The sequence below is a fragment of the Pholcus phalangioides genome, unplaced genomic scaffold, assembly GCF_987345545.1.
Source record: "Pholcus phalangioides strain wild (caught in Gottingen) unplaced genomic scaffold, Ppha-v1.0 ptg000011l_1, whole genome shotgun sequence".
Taxonomy (NCBI): Eukaryota; Metazoa; Arthropoda; class Arachnida; order Araneae; family Pholcidae; genus Pholcus; species Pholcus phalangioides.
The window spans coordinates 33,768,080-33,788,023 of record NW_028301604.1 but is presented as its reverse complement, the minus strand read 5'-3'; the positions used below and the strand labels follow the sequence as shown (position 1 = coordinate 33,788,023).

At 38.6% G+C, this 19,944-nt stretch overlaps 2 protein-coding genes across 6 annotated transcripts in view; both read right to left on the bottom strand.

Annotated features, from left to right (window-relative positions):
- Gmppa (GDP-mannose pyrophosphorylase A) overlaps positions 1 to 19,944 on the bottom strand; it is a 156,447-nt gene that overhangs the window by 87,102 nt on the left and 49,401 nt on the right. The gene's annotated exons all lie outside the window — the stretch shown is intronic.
- Positions 11,615 to 12,930, bottom strand: LOC149080360 (uncharacterized). The gene has a single exon (XM_089239493.1). The coding sequence runs from the start codon at positions 12,793 to 12,795 to the stop codon at positions 11,713 to 11,715; it is 1,083 nt and encodes a 360-aa protein (XP_089095619.1). The 5' UTR covers positions 12,796 to 12,930; the 3' UTR covers positions 11,615 to 11,712.

The following is a 19,944-nucleotide window of genomic DNA, read 5'->3' as shown; positions in this document are numbered from 1 at the left end:
CATATATCATATAACGTATTAAAATTCTATGTAAAATTTACTAAAAATAATTTTTATTCAATGAAGCATCACAAATGTGTTTTTGCACATTTCTGGGGGAAATGAAAATTGATAAATTAATATATTTATTCTGAATTCAAAGACAAAATTCATTTATTGAAAAAACCCAATAATTGCTTTTCTAATTTCCTACTTTAAAATCATGATTCTATGCGGTATGTTGCTTAAATGTTGTTAGGTTGCGTAGCAAAAATATAAGTTTTTCCTACCTTTTTATTTATATGTTGCAGCAAAATATCCAAGTGAAGTAAAAGCTCTGAGTTCATATGTTTGGGACCAGAGGAGAGAACACACTGGGCTCGTGCCCTCCACATGATGATCAAAAATGACAAATTTTAAATACACTGCTGGCCACCCAAATTGCAACACCAAGAAAGACAAGAGATATCGCAACAATATTTATTTTGTAGATAACATGTTGACCAAGCATCAAATGATTAAATTTATAGACTTCTGTGAAGTGTGGTTCCTGCCAAAATCAGTAGCCAGAGTAGCCGCCATTGTTGGAGATCACCGCTGCCACACGCCTCGGCATTGATTCAAAGAGACTTTGGATGTGTTCTTGGGGTACAGCAGACCAAGCAGCTTCCACGCGTTGCCAAAGTTGATCTGGTGTGGCAGCCGGGGATGTAATCTGGGTCAATCGTTGAGCAACCATGGACCACATGTTTTCTATCGGCGAAAGATCCGGAGAGCGAGCTGGCCAGGGAAGCAATTCAATCTGGCGATTGACGAAGAACATTTGGACAATGCGTGTCACGTGTGGTCGCGCATTATCCTGTTGAAATATGGCTATGGGCAAGCCCTGAAGGTAAGGAAGGACAACTGGCTCCAACACCTCGGAGATGTAGCACTGGCTTTTTAAAGTACCGGCAATGCGTACTAGAGGAGTGCGAGAGTGATATCCAATACCACCCCATACCATAATACCCGGTGCAGGACCAGTGTGGCGGTGCATAACGCAGCTGTTCAGCATCCTCTCTCCACGGTGTCTTCAGACTCGAATCCGACCATCGTGGTGTTGCAGGCAGAAGCGTGACTCGTCAGTAAAGACAATTTCATTCCATTGTGCCGTCCACATCCTTCTTTCATCGCACCATTGGCGGCGGAGACGTCTGTGGTTCTGCGTCAAGGGTAGACGAAGCAATGGACGTCTTGCGGACAGACCACTCTGCTGTAAACGGCGTCGAATGGTACGCGCAGACACTGGATGATGCGGTACAGACTGAATGTGCTGTGCTGTGGTTCGTGATGTGGCTGAGCGATCCATCACTGCCATACGCATAATACGCCTGTCATCACGTGAAGTGGTGCACTGAGGTGGATGCGATCGAACGCGTCGGTCCGTCGTACCCTCCTGCGTCCAACGATCACATATCCGCATTACAGTTGTTTGGTTTCGTCCAACACGACTACCGATTTCCCTGAAAGATAATCCACAATCTCGGTAGGCCACTATCCTTCCTCTGTCGAACTCGGATACTTGATCAAAAGATGATCGCTGTTTTCTACGAGGCATAATTGATCGTTTTTTTGAAAAAACCACAAGAAAAACACAATTGCCGTACTTCAAATCGTCGAAATCTCCAAGCCTTAAATAGCGCTTTGAAGTGGCACCACAGGCGCGCGTGATGTGCGTCTGCGCTGAAATTCTAATCATTTGCATATTTCACCTCCGCTAATGCATGTTGTAAATTTCATATTATTTGCATGCTTCCTTCAGGGTGTTGCATTTACGGTGGCCAGCAGTGTATTTCAGTAAAAAATTAAAATGTTGAAAGAAAATATTTTTATACCGTATGTTTTATCTATATCAATTTGTTAATTTAAGATGCTTTTTGAAGGTTAGTAGCTCAAAATTTCTCTGGGAGAGATTCCTTGTGCTCCCCCGAACCCAATGTGCCCCCCCCCCCCTCCCGAAAGGTCGATCTTGCGTACGGCAATGTGCTCGTGACCAGAGCACAGGGTATTGTAATGTGGTAGGTCTTCTCATGGTGCAACTTGGTAAAGCTATTTTTACCACAAGTCATTGTACCGCTTGATCATTGTTCAGCGTAGCATAACTTTGATGGTCCTTGCATTTATAAAAAAACAAGCTCCAATCCGAATGTGCATATGTACCCTCGAATGAATGATAGCATATATAATAATGTGATCACCACATATTCTCAAGAGATCTTTACAATCTGTCCAGGGAATTTGTTAGTGTGTTAGTAGGCATTCATGCCCGAATCGGGATTCGACCACAGACCTGCACAGTCAGAAGCTAGCTCCCTAACCACTGGACTGCCATGCAGCAAATCAGATGGAAAAAAATATTCAAATCTTTCTCCAAAAACACTCTGCCGCCTTTGCTATTGCAATGCAACAGTACATTCTATGATCAAAAATGTTGGATTAGGTTTTATATCACCTCTTAAAGTTTGTCCCATGAATTTCGAATCATCCTGTATTCTACATGTGAGAAAGACATCAGTGAACTAAAGCCACTTACGCCACCTATTAAATAAAACTATTGCAATTCTTCAATCAAAATTAACCGGATTTTGATTGTGCCATATAAAAAAAGCAATATATGATGATATTACTTAATACTTTATAAGCAATAATATTAGTTAAATTATCAAGTTTATCTTGAAATTTAAAATTGTTATTTGTGATAAAACAATGTTAATAAAACTTGCAAAGTGTAGCTATTGTAGGCTCTCTGTGATTACAATCATAAATTTGAAAGCTAAGAATGGCTACAGTTTGCAAATTTTATTAACGTTGTTTTGCCGCTAACAAATAACTTAAAATTTCGAGGCAAACTTGATAACTTAACTAATATTATTATCAAAAAAAATATAAACTAATATGACACATTGCTTTTTTCACGAGGCACATTAATCAAAATCTAGTTACTAATTTCAATCGAAGAATTGTAAAAGTTTTATTTGATAAGTGGCGTAAGTGGTTTTAGTTCATTAATGCGTTTCTCACATGTAAATATAATACTGTACAGCAGACATTCCAACATTAGCTTAAACCTTGTCAGTACTACTGATGAATGTTCAGCTTTGCCACGGGGGGGGGGGGGGGGGGGTTAAGGACCACATAATTATAGTACACATAATTATAGTACAATAAAAAAAAAACTCTCAAAAATTTTACTTGAAAGTTCATTAAATACAGTACCTCAGTGGCACTGGAACCTGAGTCCTCCCCCATCCCGAAGCAACTTTCTGAGGCCGCAGAGTCCCTTAATTCATGAATATTCAATGCAATTTCAACCTGCATACTTCTTGAGGGCTGTATATATATACATACAACTATATACATATATAGCTACCCTAGATCCCCTTCCCCGTTTTCTTCGTATCAGAGGACAATTCTTCTTCGAAACATTCTTTCTGACACAAGTTCCCCAAGCTCTACCATGCACTGCAAATGCAGCCAAGTCTAGACCCTCCCCACTGAACCACTCAAAAACCTGTTTTTAGCCCACAGCGTGGGTTGGCTTTCACGGAAAAAAGGTTTTGCCACGTTTGGGCATTGAGTAGAGAAGGTTTAGAAGCGTCATTACAGATTGCCTTCCACACACAGACAAAACAGATCAGCTCCGAATTTGTCTTTTCCAGAATTCTCTCACATGAGTATACAAATTCATTGTTATGGTAAAAATAGATGTAATTTAAAAAAAAAGTAATCAAAATAAGTAAAATATTACAAGAAACTCAGACCCGATTTTTTTAAATCTATATTTCTGTAGTACTGAGAGTGTATCCTGTAGCTTCATAGTTTATTGCTGCCATCCGTAGAAGCTATAGACAATCCATAGCATTTGGCAACTCTGTGTACTGTATAATTGAGTTAAATATTTCCTTTAAGGCATGCTTTTGCTGATGAAATTTTACTTTTACATGTTTATTGCTTATGGACAAAAGTGCCTAAGAAAGGCACCATTTTTTCCATGGTGAATAAGTTTACAAAATATGGCCGTTTAGAATCTGCGTGTTTCAGTGTACACAGATTTTTCGATGCACAGAGAAAAATTCCCTATATTGTATAAGGCAGCATGTTATTATATCATTCCACACAGATATCAAAATTCTGTGAGAAAAGAAGCAGGTCTGTGCAGGTGTAATAAAATGGCATGTGCCCCTATCTGGGAAAAAAAATTGAAGGGCACATTTTTCAAGAGAATAACATTTTTTCTTTTTACTGGGAGCATCTTGGTGCTCATCATATCCCCCCCCCCTCCTGCCTCCAAGACAGATCTCTTTGGAGGGGGCCTCCTCTACAGTGAATTTATAGAGTCCTCAGTCCTTCACAGAAATAAACTTCCAAGATAAGATCTGGCCAATGATTTATGACAATAAATACATAAATTAAGAGGCACTGCCGAGGCCCTATTCCATTTTGCTCTGGGGCTATGATTTTGCTAGGGCAACAGTAGGGATGCACATTTTTTAGAATTAAATACACAAAAATTTGTTTGAGTTCTATAGAACAGCCTCATTATCATCAAGGGTTCCATGAGAAACTTTACCCTGGTATATAGAGAACAGATATAGGTATACAGAATTAGGCAGTCATAACATTCCGAAGCCGAACAGCATGACACTAGAGATTCTTCTATTATGGTGTTGGCTGAAAAGGGCATCTGTCAGGAAATAAACAAGGAATCTAAATCTGTGCTGGGGGAAGATTAACGAAAGGAAAGTCATTCAGAAAAATGTTCATAAAGAGTGAAAAAACCTCTAACAAAAAAGAGGAAACCTAACTTTTTTCACAAACAAGCTTCACTAGAGATAGGTGAAACTTTTTGGAATTGCAAAAAAGGAGGTGCGTCGAGATGAATAAAACATTGAATAGCATTTCAACACTGTCAACCTGGTCTTATTTATCCACTCACACTTTTTCTACAAAATTATTTCAATGCGTAATAATTTCAGATAGTGAAAACATCGTCATAACAAATTTATCACAAAAAATGCCGCCCTATGTGGCAGACTCCTCAACTGATGCCTGGCGTTGGCCCTGCCTTTAGCCTCCAATTAAATAGATTATTTGAACGTCTGAGTGCAGTTGAGGAGAGCTTTTTCTTGTCAAAGAACTCTAGGATAGGGTCTCCGTTCTTTCCTCTAATTTAACACTAGAACAGTCGGATTTTCGTCTAACCTAAAACCAGGCCTGTCATTTGGGAGGAGGGTCGGGGGACATTGCCCCCGGCTTTAGAAAATACACAAGAAATGACATATATACACAAATATATATATATATATATATATATATACACACACATATATTGAGTAAATGTTTTTTTCCCCTCCCTGGAAAAAGTTGAAATGAGGCCCAGCCTAAAACTGCCGTTAGGGGTCAACTTAACCCCCATAAGAAATTCAAGCCCTAGTAAAACTAACTGTTGTTTGATTGATGAATGGCGGTGAAATGACAGCAAGACCTCATTATAACCTTGACCATTTTTAACGTCACTTTTTTAAAAGTTTTGCTGGCATAATTGGCAAAAAGTTCTACTTGTTATTAAAATCACTCCTCTAATGAAGTCATTTTTATTTTGTGTGTAGAGATGATGTTATACCAAAGTTTGTATAAGGTTTAACCTATTTCACGATGCACTTTTGCATGAGTACAAATTATAATAGAACAAAAAAGAGTGATATATGTCTAACACATATTATAAATTAGTACGTCTCAAAGCGAAATTATAGTCATGAACTATGAATAAACCCACAATATGCTCTGAAGTTCGTAAGACATCAGCACAAGTTGAACAATATGCACACTTGACAATGAAAGCAACACATTTTGCAGAAAATGGTTTCTAGCATTCTTCACATCTGTCAGAAGCCTTATTCTGCTTCTTGCACAGTTGAAAAGAGTGTTTCTTTTGTTTTTTTTTGGTGTATAGGAGAATTGGAGGGCATTTGCGCAAAGCAACAGCACAAAAAGAAATCCTCTGCGTGAAACTGAAGCCTGAGGATTCCTCAAAAAGTATGCAAGCATTGAATGTGACAATGCCAAGGACATGGTAAAAAAAAAGTACATGAACAGACCACCTACAAGTTCTGCATATTGTAATGTATTTCCTCAGCATCTCGTCTGCTACATCTATGCCACATTTAATGCTATTGTAATAAGTTGCAGTGGTCTGCTTTTATTTTGCACTATCATCTACAGACACATTCGTGTGCAAGGTGCTAGGAATTACGACATTCTTTCTGCACCTTTCTAGCACCTATATATCATTAATAACAATGCACAGAAACTTCCTATACTTTGCGGTGTGTTGTTTATATTTCTCAGTGCAACAGGACAATATTGTGGAGTTGAAATGTTTCACAGAAGTAAAATAGTTGTCAGTTGTGATGGCGCATCCATAGGTGCCGGAACCTAGGGGCCGAGGATATTTCAGTCGCCCCCAATAAATTTTGCAAAGGGGCAGAGTCCCTCCAATTAATTTCTGAAAAAACAATGCAATGCACCTTCCCCCTCCTGCGTATGCATTTGAGTTCCGTGTATACAGGATGACTGGCAACTTTCAGCCCCTCCAATGTTTTCTTTACTTTGGCACCTCTGGTTACGTCCAGACTTTAGATTGTGCACTGATTGTTCGTATGCATTTGAGTTCCGTGTATACAGGATGACTGGCAACTTTCAGCCCCTCCAATGTTTTCTTTACTTTGGCACCTCTGGTTACGTCCAGACTTTAGATTGTGCACCGATTGTTTTCTATTTATCTTTCCCCAAATACGGATAGCCATTCAAGACCTATTTGTGGATATCAACAGTTGCTAACCAAAACTTGATGCCAAACTTGTCTGCCTTATTTTCCATGTATTGGATAAATGTGCTCCATTATTTACATAAAAACAATTGCTCATCAACGGTTATTTTTGGTCCAGCTCAAACAACAGGTTTGTGTTCAGAATGTCTGAAGCGAGAGTAAATCTGTTAGTAGTCAGGCGTCGAAGTCTGATACTTCAGACGTCAAGTCTAAAATACTGCATGATTTTAATTGTTTTTTTTTGAAAGCACAGGTGTTCCCTAGTACTTTTTCCACAAATAATTTACAGAGAGATATTTTCTTTAAAATCTATCATTTTTCTTATGGTGGTTAAAATGACTCCTAATGGTTGTTTTAGGTATTTCTATGATTATTTATTTCAATAATTAACATAGAAATATAAACGTCACAATATTCCCTGAAGCATTCTAAGAAAAGTCATAAAATATCAGCTTCAACGTTCTATTGTGTGTTGAGATAATGCAGGGAAAATTGGGAAAAAGGTCCCCAATGGTGATTACAGCGTTAAATGATCTCGGAATCTCCCTTGCCTTTAAAATTACTGATTTAGAAGACCACCATCCCCGCAGCAACAACATAATCTTTCATGATATCCAAGAGGAAGTTGATTTTGTTGATGACACCAACATTCTTGAATCCAAAATTATCGAATGCTGCTCCGACTACCTAGATATTAACATTTTACCCTCTAACATTGAGTGCTGTCATAGAATAAGCTCTAAAATAATCCATGGATGTAGACTTTCAATTGTAAAAATCATTAAGTTTTAAACTTAAAAGTGAGATACACCTTAAATTAAAAAATGCCTTAAAATTAAAAAACAGCAATATATCAATCTCTGAGGATTTCACATATGAAACTCTGAAACTTTGGGGACAAATTTGGAGAGCTTGTGAAAAATTTCAAGATTAAGGTATTAAAGTAAAGCTTCCTCACAATTATGCACTTATAAGTATGTTTGGGACCCCAATATTAGTGAAATTATCACTCCCTCACATGCTAGTTACTAACTCTTCTTTGCCTTCCCCTTTTTCCCAAATCCCTACAGTCTCCCTTTTAGGCCAATCCCACCGTCCACCGAACTCCCAAATCAAAAAATAAAATCTGTAAAATGGGAACTATTAACACTCGCAGCTTAAAAAAAAAGACTTTCTCGAATCATTAAGGCTTATCCATAATCCCCACTTTCAGTTACAGAATTAAAAATCTATAATTTCAGCCTCCACCCAAGACTTAATTTCTGCCCAAAAAAGACCAATTACCTTTCTCATTTACTACCCCATTATTTAAAAACAACTCCAACAAAGTTTTGGAGCTACCTTGAACCGAAATCTGTTGGCCCCACTTCCCTCAAAATTTCAAATAAAGATATATCCTCTCCTTCAGAGATAGCTGTCAAATTCAATTTAGTGTTCTACTCGGTTTTCTCAATAGACACCTCCCTTCCTCAATACTCATATATTGACTATATTCACAACTTATCCCCAATATTTTTCTCCAAAGAGGGTATTCCAAGATATCTTATCTTAGATATCTTATTCTGTAGGCCCAGACGACATCCCAAATTCCATTTTTAAATTTTGTGCTGATGAAGTCTCAGACTATTAATTTTGTTCACTATTTCCCTAAATACTGCTATTCCTCCACTCCACTCCACCCCCCCCCCCAATGATTGGAAAACCAATACACTTATGGAAGAGTAGATCGACTTTGCCCGAGAATATTAAGAAGCCATTAACGAATAATGCAAATACACAAAAAATACCAAATTCCTAATGCATTTCACATACAATGGGTGTCGACTTCAGAGGAAAAAATATTAAATCACTTATCACGCTGACCGAGTATACCACTTGGGTTGAATACTAAATCTTAACTCTCAGTTGCTCAATGGAAAAAAGTATGTCTCTTCACTTCAAACGTTGTGGTCAGAATGAAGGTGAGAGCCTGTGTGTGATAGAAATGCAGCATCCTGATTAGATGCTTGCAGAATGGAGCTACATGAATGGTCTATTCAAATTTTCCTAGAATTCCAGCTCGTAATGAATTTAAGCCCTGATCTTGTGGTCGGTGTAGATTTATTATCATTTGCTAATATATTTTTGAAGGCCTGAATATATGTGTCTTTGTTGAAATCTAAATCAACTGTGGTTGTTTTTGACTTTGTGGGAAACTCTCAATTTCTTCGAAATTTCTCACAGAATAAACAATGGGGCATTTATTACATTCCATGTGGTGATTGCTCTCTTGGTTATATAGGACAAACAAGGAGACCCATAAAAGCAAGATTAAATGATCACGCTCACTGTGTTGAGAATCATGAATGTGATAAATCGACCATCACCACTAACTGTTGACAAGCGGGCCATAGATTTAAATTTTAGGAAGGGAGAGTTTTCTACAAAGTTGAAGTCTACAGCTGATTTAGATTTCTATGAAGGCCCATATATTGAAGGCCATCAAAAATAATCTAGTAAATAGTAAACTATAATAAATCTACACCACTGATCGCAACGCCATGGCTTAAATTCATTACGAGCAGGAATTCTAAGAGAATTCGAATAGACCAATCAGGATGCAGCATGACTATCCCACGCAGGCTCTCAGTTTCATTCTTACCACCACGCTTGAAAGAAACAGACATACTTTTTCCGCTGAGCAACTGAGAGTTGAGATTTGATATTCAACCCAAGTGGGATACTCAGTCAATGTGAGAGAGATATTGTAGTGTTCTTTGAATAATGAGCACTCATCATGACAAACATAAACAGAAATTTATTAATAAAAAAATTAAAAAAAGAACGTAAATATGCGGCGACGATCCTACTAGATCGCTTTCCCACACACTTCTCCCTCTCTGTTTATTTTCGAATGTCCAATTTTGTTTTTGCAATCTTCCATCTCCTGAGGCTTTTCTTCTTCTTGCGCTCTCGAGCTTTATACCATATTGTTACGTCCAGGTTCTCAACTGAGAGACGTGCTACAGAACACTACACCCCCCACGCAAGATTGGGTTTACCTATAAACACAAACTGAACTCTCTTGTTTGTTCTGTTCTTTGACGAATTCCAACAGCGCGGCTTGAAGTATCTCAGCAACGATCCAGCATCAACTCTCTAGATGCCCTGATCATTATCACCTCGATGATCTCCACGTCGTCTATCACAAAGATTCGGAAGTAATCCGTTTGGAGGAGTTTCTCGAGCATCTTGCCGGTTGCCGCTTCCCTGCAACCTACGGTAGACTCGCAGAACTTGTCGGACGCCAACTCGTCGGACCGATTGATATGAATCAGCACGTTCACGTCTATGTTCAGAAACGACCACAACACGTCGGACATCAACGTGATTAAACCCTCGTGTTTCATGTTGAAGCCCTTTATCCACAGCAGGACGAGGATGTCCCCGGTGGCCTCGTGGAAACCAGGATTCGTTCCGCCCCGGAAAACGTGTGGCCGATGCACGTACTGCATCAAAAACTGAATGTGTCCCATCTCATGATGAATAGTGATGAAATCATCATCGGTTCTGTCTGCGAACATTTTGATCCAGAAGTCCAATCCATTGGACAATTCGTGGACAAACGCGTGGCAAACCATCTTTTTGCCTTTGGATCTGTTGAATATAAACATGTTCCAGAAGACCTTCATCATCGGCTTCAATCTCAACGAAGTGAAAAACTCTTCAGCCGTCTTCACTTTCAGCACCGTCATATTCTTCACTTTTAGTGCCACGGCGACATCCACCGATGGCTTCTCGGTAAATAGCTTCATGTGGTCCATAATGCTACCCCATTGATGGGCCCACATGTCCTCTAAAATATGTGCCGGAACGGGTCCGCATTCTTGAATCTTGTCGCTACCATAACAGTTCCTGGGCATGCACTGGACATAAGCGTGGAGTTGCTTGTACGGCGGTTTCACCTGATTCCACAGCTTAGATATGACGTCTTCGAGTATGTCACACTCGTAGCTATCTCCCTACATGGATATGGTGTCTTCAAAGTCATTAAGCTTCGCGGTTTCATTGCTGAGCTTCTCGAATTCCCAGAAATATTTCCTGACGGGTTTATCAGTGACGTCTCTCCAAGATGTCCACAAGTATGCCATTTCGTCATAATCACGAGCTTCCGCATATGATCCTTCTTGGATCCAATTCCATTTGTAGGGTGCACTCAGATTTGCTTCGGCTCTTGGTTGTATTGAGATGGTGAGTTTCTCCAACCTTCTCGCGTTTGATTTCGCAGATTTTGGTGGTGTCGAAATGCTCAGTCAGGTCATCCACCAGCTCAATCTGTCTTTTGTATTTGTCCTCGGGTAGAGATGACATCTTGTCCTCTTCAATATTCACACTCACACCCTTCCCCCTGTCGCAGGAGGCTTGTGATATTCCCTTTTAGTAGGGAAGGACAATCGCCCTTCTTCGGTGTCTGCGGCCTCGCAAAGTAGTCCATGTACGTTTGGTGGAATAATGCATTGTTCTCAAATTTTATCTGTTACTGCAGCGAGAATTTCAACAGGTTTACAAAAATCTTCGTTATTTCCTATTTCCAGCGAAGCACTGATATTCACAAGGGGTACTTCAATTCTTTCTCCAAATGCACTCGCTAAGATGATTTTCCCTTTCTTAGTTATTGGTCCCTGTATACAGTCAGAATGAATCACTGGGATTTGACAACCAGAATCCACTAAGCTTCTGATTTTTCTATCATCTACGCAAATGTCAGCATAACGTAAAGGGTTCAAATCCAGACTCGATTCACTGGAATTAAATAATTCCGATCGAATTTCTGCGATCAACACATTATCTTCCGATTTCTCTTTTGTGTTAGCCTTATATCTTCAGTCACAATCTCGAGCGAAATGGTTCAGTCCACAGATGTAACACTCCTTTGGAGTTTTTCTGATAATCGTGTTTTCAGTCATGTTCCAGTCCTTATTGCTATGATATTTCCGAGTTGGTGGTTGATATGCTATTCTTGTCGATGTTCCTCGTCCCTCTCTATAACTGAAGTGTTGTTGCTGTAACAATGACTTTTCTTCTCCGTAGAAAGCTTTCTTATCCTCGCCGATGTCTGTCCTGGCATTCTCATAGTCATCCAACTTATTAGCAAGGATGTCGGGTCGCTTGAATTGAGACCACTCGTCAATAAAATGATCTCGAATCTCTGACGGTACTTTGCATTTTATCTGATCCGTAATAATCAAATCAGACAGTTCTTCAACCGTGGTAATCTCCAGGCCTCGGATCCATTCAGTGAAGAAGTTTCTGAGTTCATAAGCAAAATCACACCATGTTGCTTCCGATCGTTTACTGTGATTTGTGAACATCTGCCGAAACCTCTCGGGAGTAAGCTTATATCTCTTAAGCAAAATGGATTTGACTTGGTCATAGTCATCTGTTGTCTCTTCATTTTCTCTAGCAATGACTTGCGTCACATCATAAGGTAATAGTCCAATCAGATATGAAACCCAAAGTTCTTTTTTTATTTCGGCTCTTTTTGCTTGTCTTTCAAACAGCACCAGGTAGAGGCTGATCTCGTTGCTCTTCGGATCGAACTTTTGCAAAATGTTCTGTAGCTCTAGTCTTGGCCTTGCCATTGAGTTAATCTGGGATTCACCTGCTGCGCTGATGCGAATCCTTTCATTTTCTAGTTGCATTTTTCTGAGTTCGAACTCCATTCGTCTCTCCTCACTAGCTTCCATCCGTTTTCTCTCCTCACTAGCTTCCATCCGTTTTTTCTCCTCACTTGCTTCCATCTCTTTCCGTTTTCTCTCCTCGCTTGCTTCCATCTCTGTCCGTTTTCTCTCCTTAATTACAGTGTTCAAAAACTGTTCGATAAACTCTTTGTCATAGCATTTTGCCTCCATTATTGCAGATTTGAGTTGAAATACTTTCATCTGCATAACATTTTCAAGCCCCATTTCCGCAGCGACTTGCTGTAAGTCCTCTTTTTTGCCTCTGGCTAAGAAAGCCACGATTTTCTCAAAGAAAAGAAAACCAGCGAATTTTCTTATGAAAAAAACACTCACCGCACTTTTCCTTCGTTCTTCCAACACTCTTCAAGTGCTCTTCGTATCATCTCCTCACGACAAAAGTTCTCTTCGCGTCGCCTTCTCACGACAAAAGTCCTCCACTTTTCACGTCGAAAGTTTCTCCGTTAAATATTGTCCGATCTATTGCTCACTATCCTGTCGACTGCGCCAATGTAGTGTTCTTTGAATAGTGAGCACTCATCATGACAAGCATAAACAGAAATTTATTAATAAAAAAATTAAAAAAAGAATGTAAATATGCGACGACGATCCTACTCGATCGCTTTCCCACACACTTCTCCCTCTCTGTTTATTTTTGAATGTCCAATTTTGTTTTTGCAATCTTCCATCTCCTGAGGCTTTTTTTCTTCTTGTGCTCTCGAGCTTTATACCATATTGTTACGTCCAGGTTCTCAACTGAGAGACGCGCTACAGAACACTACAGATATTAGTGGTTAAATATTTTTTTTTCCTCTGAAGACGACACTCTTTGTATGTCAAAATGCATTAGGAATTTTGTATTTTTCATGTATTTGCCTTATTCATTGATGACTTCTTAACAATAAAATTATTCCAATCCACAAATCACACACATCGGGTTCACTTACCAATTCCCTTTAACTTTAGCCCAATAGCAATCACCTCTACCTGTTGGAAAATTTTTGAACGCATTGTAGCAAAATAAATCCATACCCGATTCGAATCCCTCTACTTTTTTCCCTCCAATCAAAATGGCTTTAGGGAAGCCCTTTCTACTACCTCTGAACTGGCCTTCATCCATGACCTCTCCGGAACCATCGTTAAAAACTTCAAACTGATGTTATTTTCCTTTGATTTCTCTTAAGTTTACTATAAAGTTCCTTGTGTGAGACAAACTCTCTAATCTCGGCCTCAACGTACAATTGCTTAAATCTTGGCTTTCCTAAAATATCGTAAACAGTTCGTCCATTTTAAAGATCTTAACTTCCCATCAGCCTATGTAAAGTCTGGTATCCCTCAGGGATCGGTCCTCTCCCCGTTATTATTAATTTACATTAATGACCTCTCTGAATTCCCCCAACTGCACCACTAGACTCTTTGCAGATGACTGCATGGTTTACAGCGTCATTCACCAATAGTCTGATCAAGAACTACTCCAAAATAATTTGGATTCTGACTGATGTTCACTATGGCACATGACTATCAATATTTCAAAACCAGTTTTCATGAGAGTTACCCACCAATTACTTTCTCTTGAATACTTTTATTCTATCAATAACTTCAAGAAATGTCTCAACCAACTTTTCTTCCTCTGCAACAGCCTCTAACATTTCCCCTCGGGATATCAGACTGCTCTGCTACCAAACTTGTATCTCTCCTGTACTCACCTACACCGCTGAAATCTGGGACACCTACACTAATATAGACAAACTCAAATAAATCCAAAATTATCCCAAAAATGAGAAACTTTGCCTGGTTTTAATTTATGATATTTGATTTAATTATGATATTTAATTTATGATTTTTTTGTATAAAAAAAAAATCCAAAATTAATTCATTCATTTCATCCACGACTGCTGGTCACCTTTTATTTCCGTGTCTGAACTTAAAAACGAACTTAATCTCCTGCCCCTTGCTACTCTTCGTCTTATTTCTTGACTAACCCTGTTTTATAACATCTATCATGGTCATCTTAACTTTGATACCTCTAGTATTCTAGCCAAACCATCCCAAATCTCCAGAAGACTCAACCATTCCCTCAAAATAAAACATGTTTTTGCTCCCACTGACTGCTTTAAATACAGCTTTTTTCCTCATACCATTGGTGAATGGAACAAACTCTCCCACTATCACTAGTTTTTTGTTCAATATCTATGTCTCAGTCAACCGTATTCTCTTGTATATGCTAACAATAGGGCATAAATAAACAAAGATCAGATTATAGCCAATGACTGGAAGTTCAATATTTCATAAATAGTTTTTACTTTCATTTTGTAAAATTTTTTTTGGGTTTTATGACAAAGTCATGGATTTTGTCCACACTGTTATGAAAACAAGTATCGCTGTAAGAAATAAATATTATAAATAAATAAATATTATCATCTATGGCACATATATAAAACGTGATTCCAAGTTCTCTGAAAAAAATAAAAATTGAGATCTACACCTCTGACTTTGTTTAACACTTTTTTAAGCTGAAACAGCAAGATTTTGAGGTTTTGCTACAAACAATGATTTTTTTAAAAAACTAGATACTATCCAGGGTTGGTAAAAAAACCAAAAACCGGGTTTTGTTGGTTTAAACCAGGGTTTTTTTGGTTTAAACCAGTTTTTTTGTTTTAAATAGTATTAACATTAAAAACAAAATTTCTGAAAAATCATTCAAACTTCTAATAATTAATTAAAATAAAATGTTTATTAACCGACTGACGGTTTGAGGGTGTTGAGAAAATCTACTTGAAGAAGGTTCAGGTAATTGTCACAAAACTGCTTCGAAAAAAATCCAACAAATTTTCCTTTCCCCCCGTACAAACAGCGAGATATCGAATTTAGTGTTGTGTGGTTTAAAATTTTTGTTCTGCCCACTGTTGAATGCTTCTTTGTAGGAGAGGAAAAGAAAAAGTGTGTTCTCTCGTAAAAGAATTCAAACTAAGTACAATACTTGGCTTTTTGTGGGCTCGTCTTTTTTCCCATTCCTCTGTGAGCGTATTTCTTACTTTTCTAGTAAAGATTTGGGCAAAATGGAAGTGATTACACGAGCGCTGATTTGAACAACTATCAAATTATTTTACTCAAAAATTTCAATAAACTTACCGTATTCCCACGCATTGGCCGGCATGCCGTAAAACATGAGGGGCACCAGCTTTTTGTATGTTGTGGTCTTGGCCACTTTCAGCATGCCGGAAAAAAGTGAGGTTATAATAGGATCACAGCATGCATTCAGCTGAATCAGTGGATTTTTCCGAATAAAGTTGATATATATGTATATATTTTTCTAAATCACACTTCCTCATTTTCAAAAAAATCAGTTTTCTTTAAATATTAATTTGTCTCGTTCTTCCTCAGGAATAAATTGAATCTATGCATTATCTTGTGTTCATAAAACTTTGAAAAGAAAGTATTTTACTTACATAGTTCCTGAATTTTATAACTCTATGCTATCTGATATGAATTCGACTGTCAGCCTTCATTCATACACAGGGCCGCAACTAGGTGGAGCAGACGGGTCTCGTACCCCGGGCGCTGAACCCGAGGGGGTGCAATTTCATTCTGAAACCTCTCCTTTACCATTACAGGGGGGCGTAAAAATGTGCGCTTGCTCCGGGTGACCAAACATCTAGTTGCGGTCCTGTTCATACACATGTATAGAAGATTAATGAAATTTTACCTTCTTTCAATTACAGTACCAGCATTGAACAATATTTCTGATTCTCTCTGAAGTGTTTCATTTCGTTCTTCCTCCCATTCAGTTATTCATTTTAATATTAAATATTCAACTGTGTTTTCACTAACATCCAGTAAGAGCCATCCTTGTTGGCTCCATGGATATGTATAATCTATTTTCCTGATAAAAAATTCATAAAAAATAAAGATATTCAAGAATTTTCCAGAATCCGTGAATCGAATTTATCGGCATTCCGGAAAATACGGATATTTTCAGCATGCCAGCTAATGTGGGGGAGTACGGTAATTCTTTTACTAAGGGGCCATTCAAGTATTACGTCATCATCAATGTGGGGGGGAGGGGGTTTCCGATTTCCTGACTTTTGATGACAAGGGGGGAGATTTTGGATAATGCTTACGTCATCAACCACCCTTTATGAAAATATGAGTTAGGATTCAGAGGGGCAGAGTTGATGACGAAATTTTGCTGACAAGGGGGGGGGGGGTCAGCGTTTTGCTGACTTTTGCTGACGGGGAGGGGGTCAAAAATGGCTAAAAATTTGCTTACGTAATACTTGAACGGCCCCTACGAAATTAGTTTTTCTCACTAACCGAATTCAATTGCTGTGGCCCGTTTTACATCCAGGAGCTGAACTGTTTTTGATCGTTAAATTTCTTCCTAAAAACATTGTGCAAATAAATGTTATGTTAGGTTGTTTGACCTCAAGACCTGTAAGACCTTTCTATTATGTGGACAATGGTGCTATTGGAAGAGCCGTAGCCAGAAATTTCTTGTGGGTTGGGGAAAGTGAACTGACAGTGCAGTACTTAGTCAAGATTCCACAATATATAAGTAAAATTCTGGCATTTAGGGGGATGACTGGCAGTGGGGGTGGAGCCAGAGGGTGCAGTGAGTGCTCGAGTACCTACAGTATTCTGTACCACTGATCTGAGCCCCCCCAAAATTCATTCAGGGATCAATAGTTTCCATGTAAAGCTCAAGTCAAGCACCCACGGTTTCGTAACTCTTCCAACGTATCTAATGGCTGGGCCACCAGATCACTATCTTAGATGGAAAAAAAAGAATTCAGTCAACCATTTGGAAGTTTCGTTTGTACAACGAGCATACATTTTATAAGAAGTGTGATAAATGACCAAAAGATATAATAAAAAAATTTTATTTTAAAATTTAAATGTACTTTTTTTTCATTCAATGTTGAGGCATTGTGCTTGATGAGCACATACAAGCTTATTCATGTCCTTCCACATAAGTGTGAGGAATTGATAGATGAGCTGCACATTTTTTTTTTGTACGGAATGCTTAATCATAAGCTGTGGCTCAGCTTTTACAGCACAATACTTTTTTACTGGATTCTCCCCCGTGGCCACTTAGTATATTCTAGAGCTACTGTGTGGTAGTGTGAACATCCTTCTGGGATCTCATCATGAGCATCCAGGTTTGTACCTCACTGGCGGCAGAGTGGTGGTCTACCGAAGTTCACTTTCTGTGGTTTTTCAACTTAATGAACGGTTACAGCAGCGGTTCTCATCCTTTTTGGGTTCGCAGAGCCCTTTTCAGTATATAATTTCTATGGCGGAGCCCTGTTTCACTCGAGGAGCACTTTTTGCATATAATTTTTATTGTAGAACCTTGTAGGCCTCTTATTTTTTATTTATCTATCAAAGTTACTGATTTGTTTTATTTTCCTCGAGTCACCGCAAAGCCCCTCGGAAAGTGTACACGGAGCACCGGTTGTGAATCGCTGGGTTACAGGTTTATTCTGCTTGAAAGCTCGAATTTAATCATGACCGGTCAACAATGTGATAGCATGCTTATATTTATTTCTACTTCCAACTGGTTTTTTTAAATTCTTACTATAACCGATAGAATTAAAAAAAAAAAAAGCCACACACGAGTGCCCTTGCCTTATTTATTTTTTATAGCATTGCTCAACGAAGCGATGAACAATGATATAAAAATGTATATATTTGTATAAGTAATGGTACTAGCTGAAAATGATCAACTAAGCAATGAAATGTTGCAGAGATTGAATACATGTGTGGATTTAGGTATTGCAAATGAGCCGCATTCTCGATTTCACTGAACATTAGCATGGCATAGTTTGCAAAGCTAATAGAATTACATACATGTTATGTACGCCTTACCACAAATGTGATGCGCATACGTTCCCATATGCTTTCTCTGTGTACGTTCGCTCGACTCTGGTTCACAAGTATGGGCTGATCCAGGAATAGTCCGGGGGTGGGGGGTATAATGTCTTCATGGGGCCTACATGATAAAATTCTGGCACACAATAATTTTCGAAAGTATGTAAATATGTAAGCTGTTACTTCCATCGAAATACTGAACCCCCCCCCCCTTCCCGAATATCACTTTGCACACGGGAGGGGGTGGGTTGGCGCGATCTTGGCATCACTGCCCAGCGTATAACCTTCAGAAGAGGGAAGCTCGCTGGGCTCTAGAGACATGACAGTCTTGACAGACACTATGACAGTCTTTGTTTATAAAATTTTCGCTTTCATTATAAATTTTTTCAAAAAGAAAATAGTTTGTATACTTAGAAATGGTTTAGTCTGTTGGGTGAGGTTAGGGGCCCAGGCAAAGGCGGAAACCAAGAAAGCAAGAAGTGAGAAGAAAACATGGTCCAAAGAGGGTTATGGGGGTAGGGTAAAGGAGTTAAACACTGGTATAAATAATGCTCTGCGTAAATAAACATGATACTGTATTTTTTTGGTTTTCTGATGTAGGGCTTTCCAATCACATCGGATAATTGAGGTTCTGCCGTATCGTACTTGAGTAGTGATAAAGAGGTAAAGATAAACGAATGAAAAATAAAATTAAAAAATTTTGCCTATACTGTAAAAAATTAAAATCACTGGAAAACCAGGATGTCACAATTCGGGGGGGGGGGGGGGGAGGAATCCTGTTTATCTCTATCTTGCATTCAGTGTTTCGCAGTCAATGAGTTTTAATACGATGTAATTTTCATGCCAAAATAAAAGTGAATGCCAGTACATATCCTACAATCAAGCGATAGGAATTTCTATAATAAGATAAAGACGTGCCTTTTAGGTAGGGCATTTCTTGCTGAAGAACAACCCTTTTTTATATTTTCTGAAAACTCCTCTTCGTTTACAAAAGGATTAAGACTTCTTTGAACTGACTATTCGAGAGCTGCTTGTCAAACGTCTATCTGCTAAGTTAATTGAAAACTGTCCCCTCCCGCCGAAGAGGCAGAAGCCATTTTGTCGTTTTCAACGCCCAGAGCTGTTGCGAGTACAATGGTCATTTTGTGGAGAAAGGAGAGGGGCGTATGCTAAGCCAGCTTAGTGATTCTTTATGGGGGGAAAGCAAGGCAGTATATTTACGGCCAGGACCATTTGGAAGTCGAAAAGTTCACACGTAAAAATACGGCCTGGACCGTTTGGAAGGCATCAACTTCACACGTACATATACGTGCAGGACCGTCAGTCGGTTAATGTAATTAGCACTATTCCCATACTAATTAATCAACAAATATTTCTTGCATTTTACCAAAAACCAACCTTTTCCAATTTAATTATTTTTTGCTTAACTCAATGGATTACTGTGTATTTGAAAATTCTTTTAATGTTATTAACCATATAATATATAAAGGTTTTTTTCCAGTTACT

Excerpts from the sequence above, each read along its gene's own strand:
- LOC149080360 (XM_089239493.1), bottom strand. The coding sequence starts at position 12,795 with ATGGGGCTTGAAAATGTTATGCAGATGAAAGTATTTCAACTCAAATCT.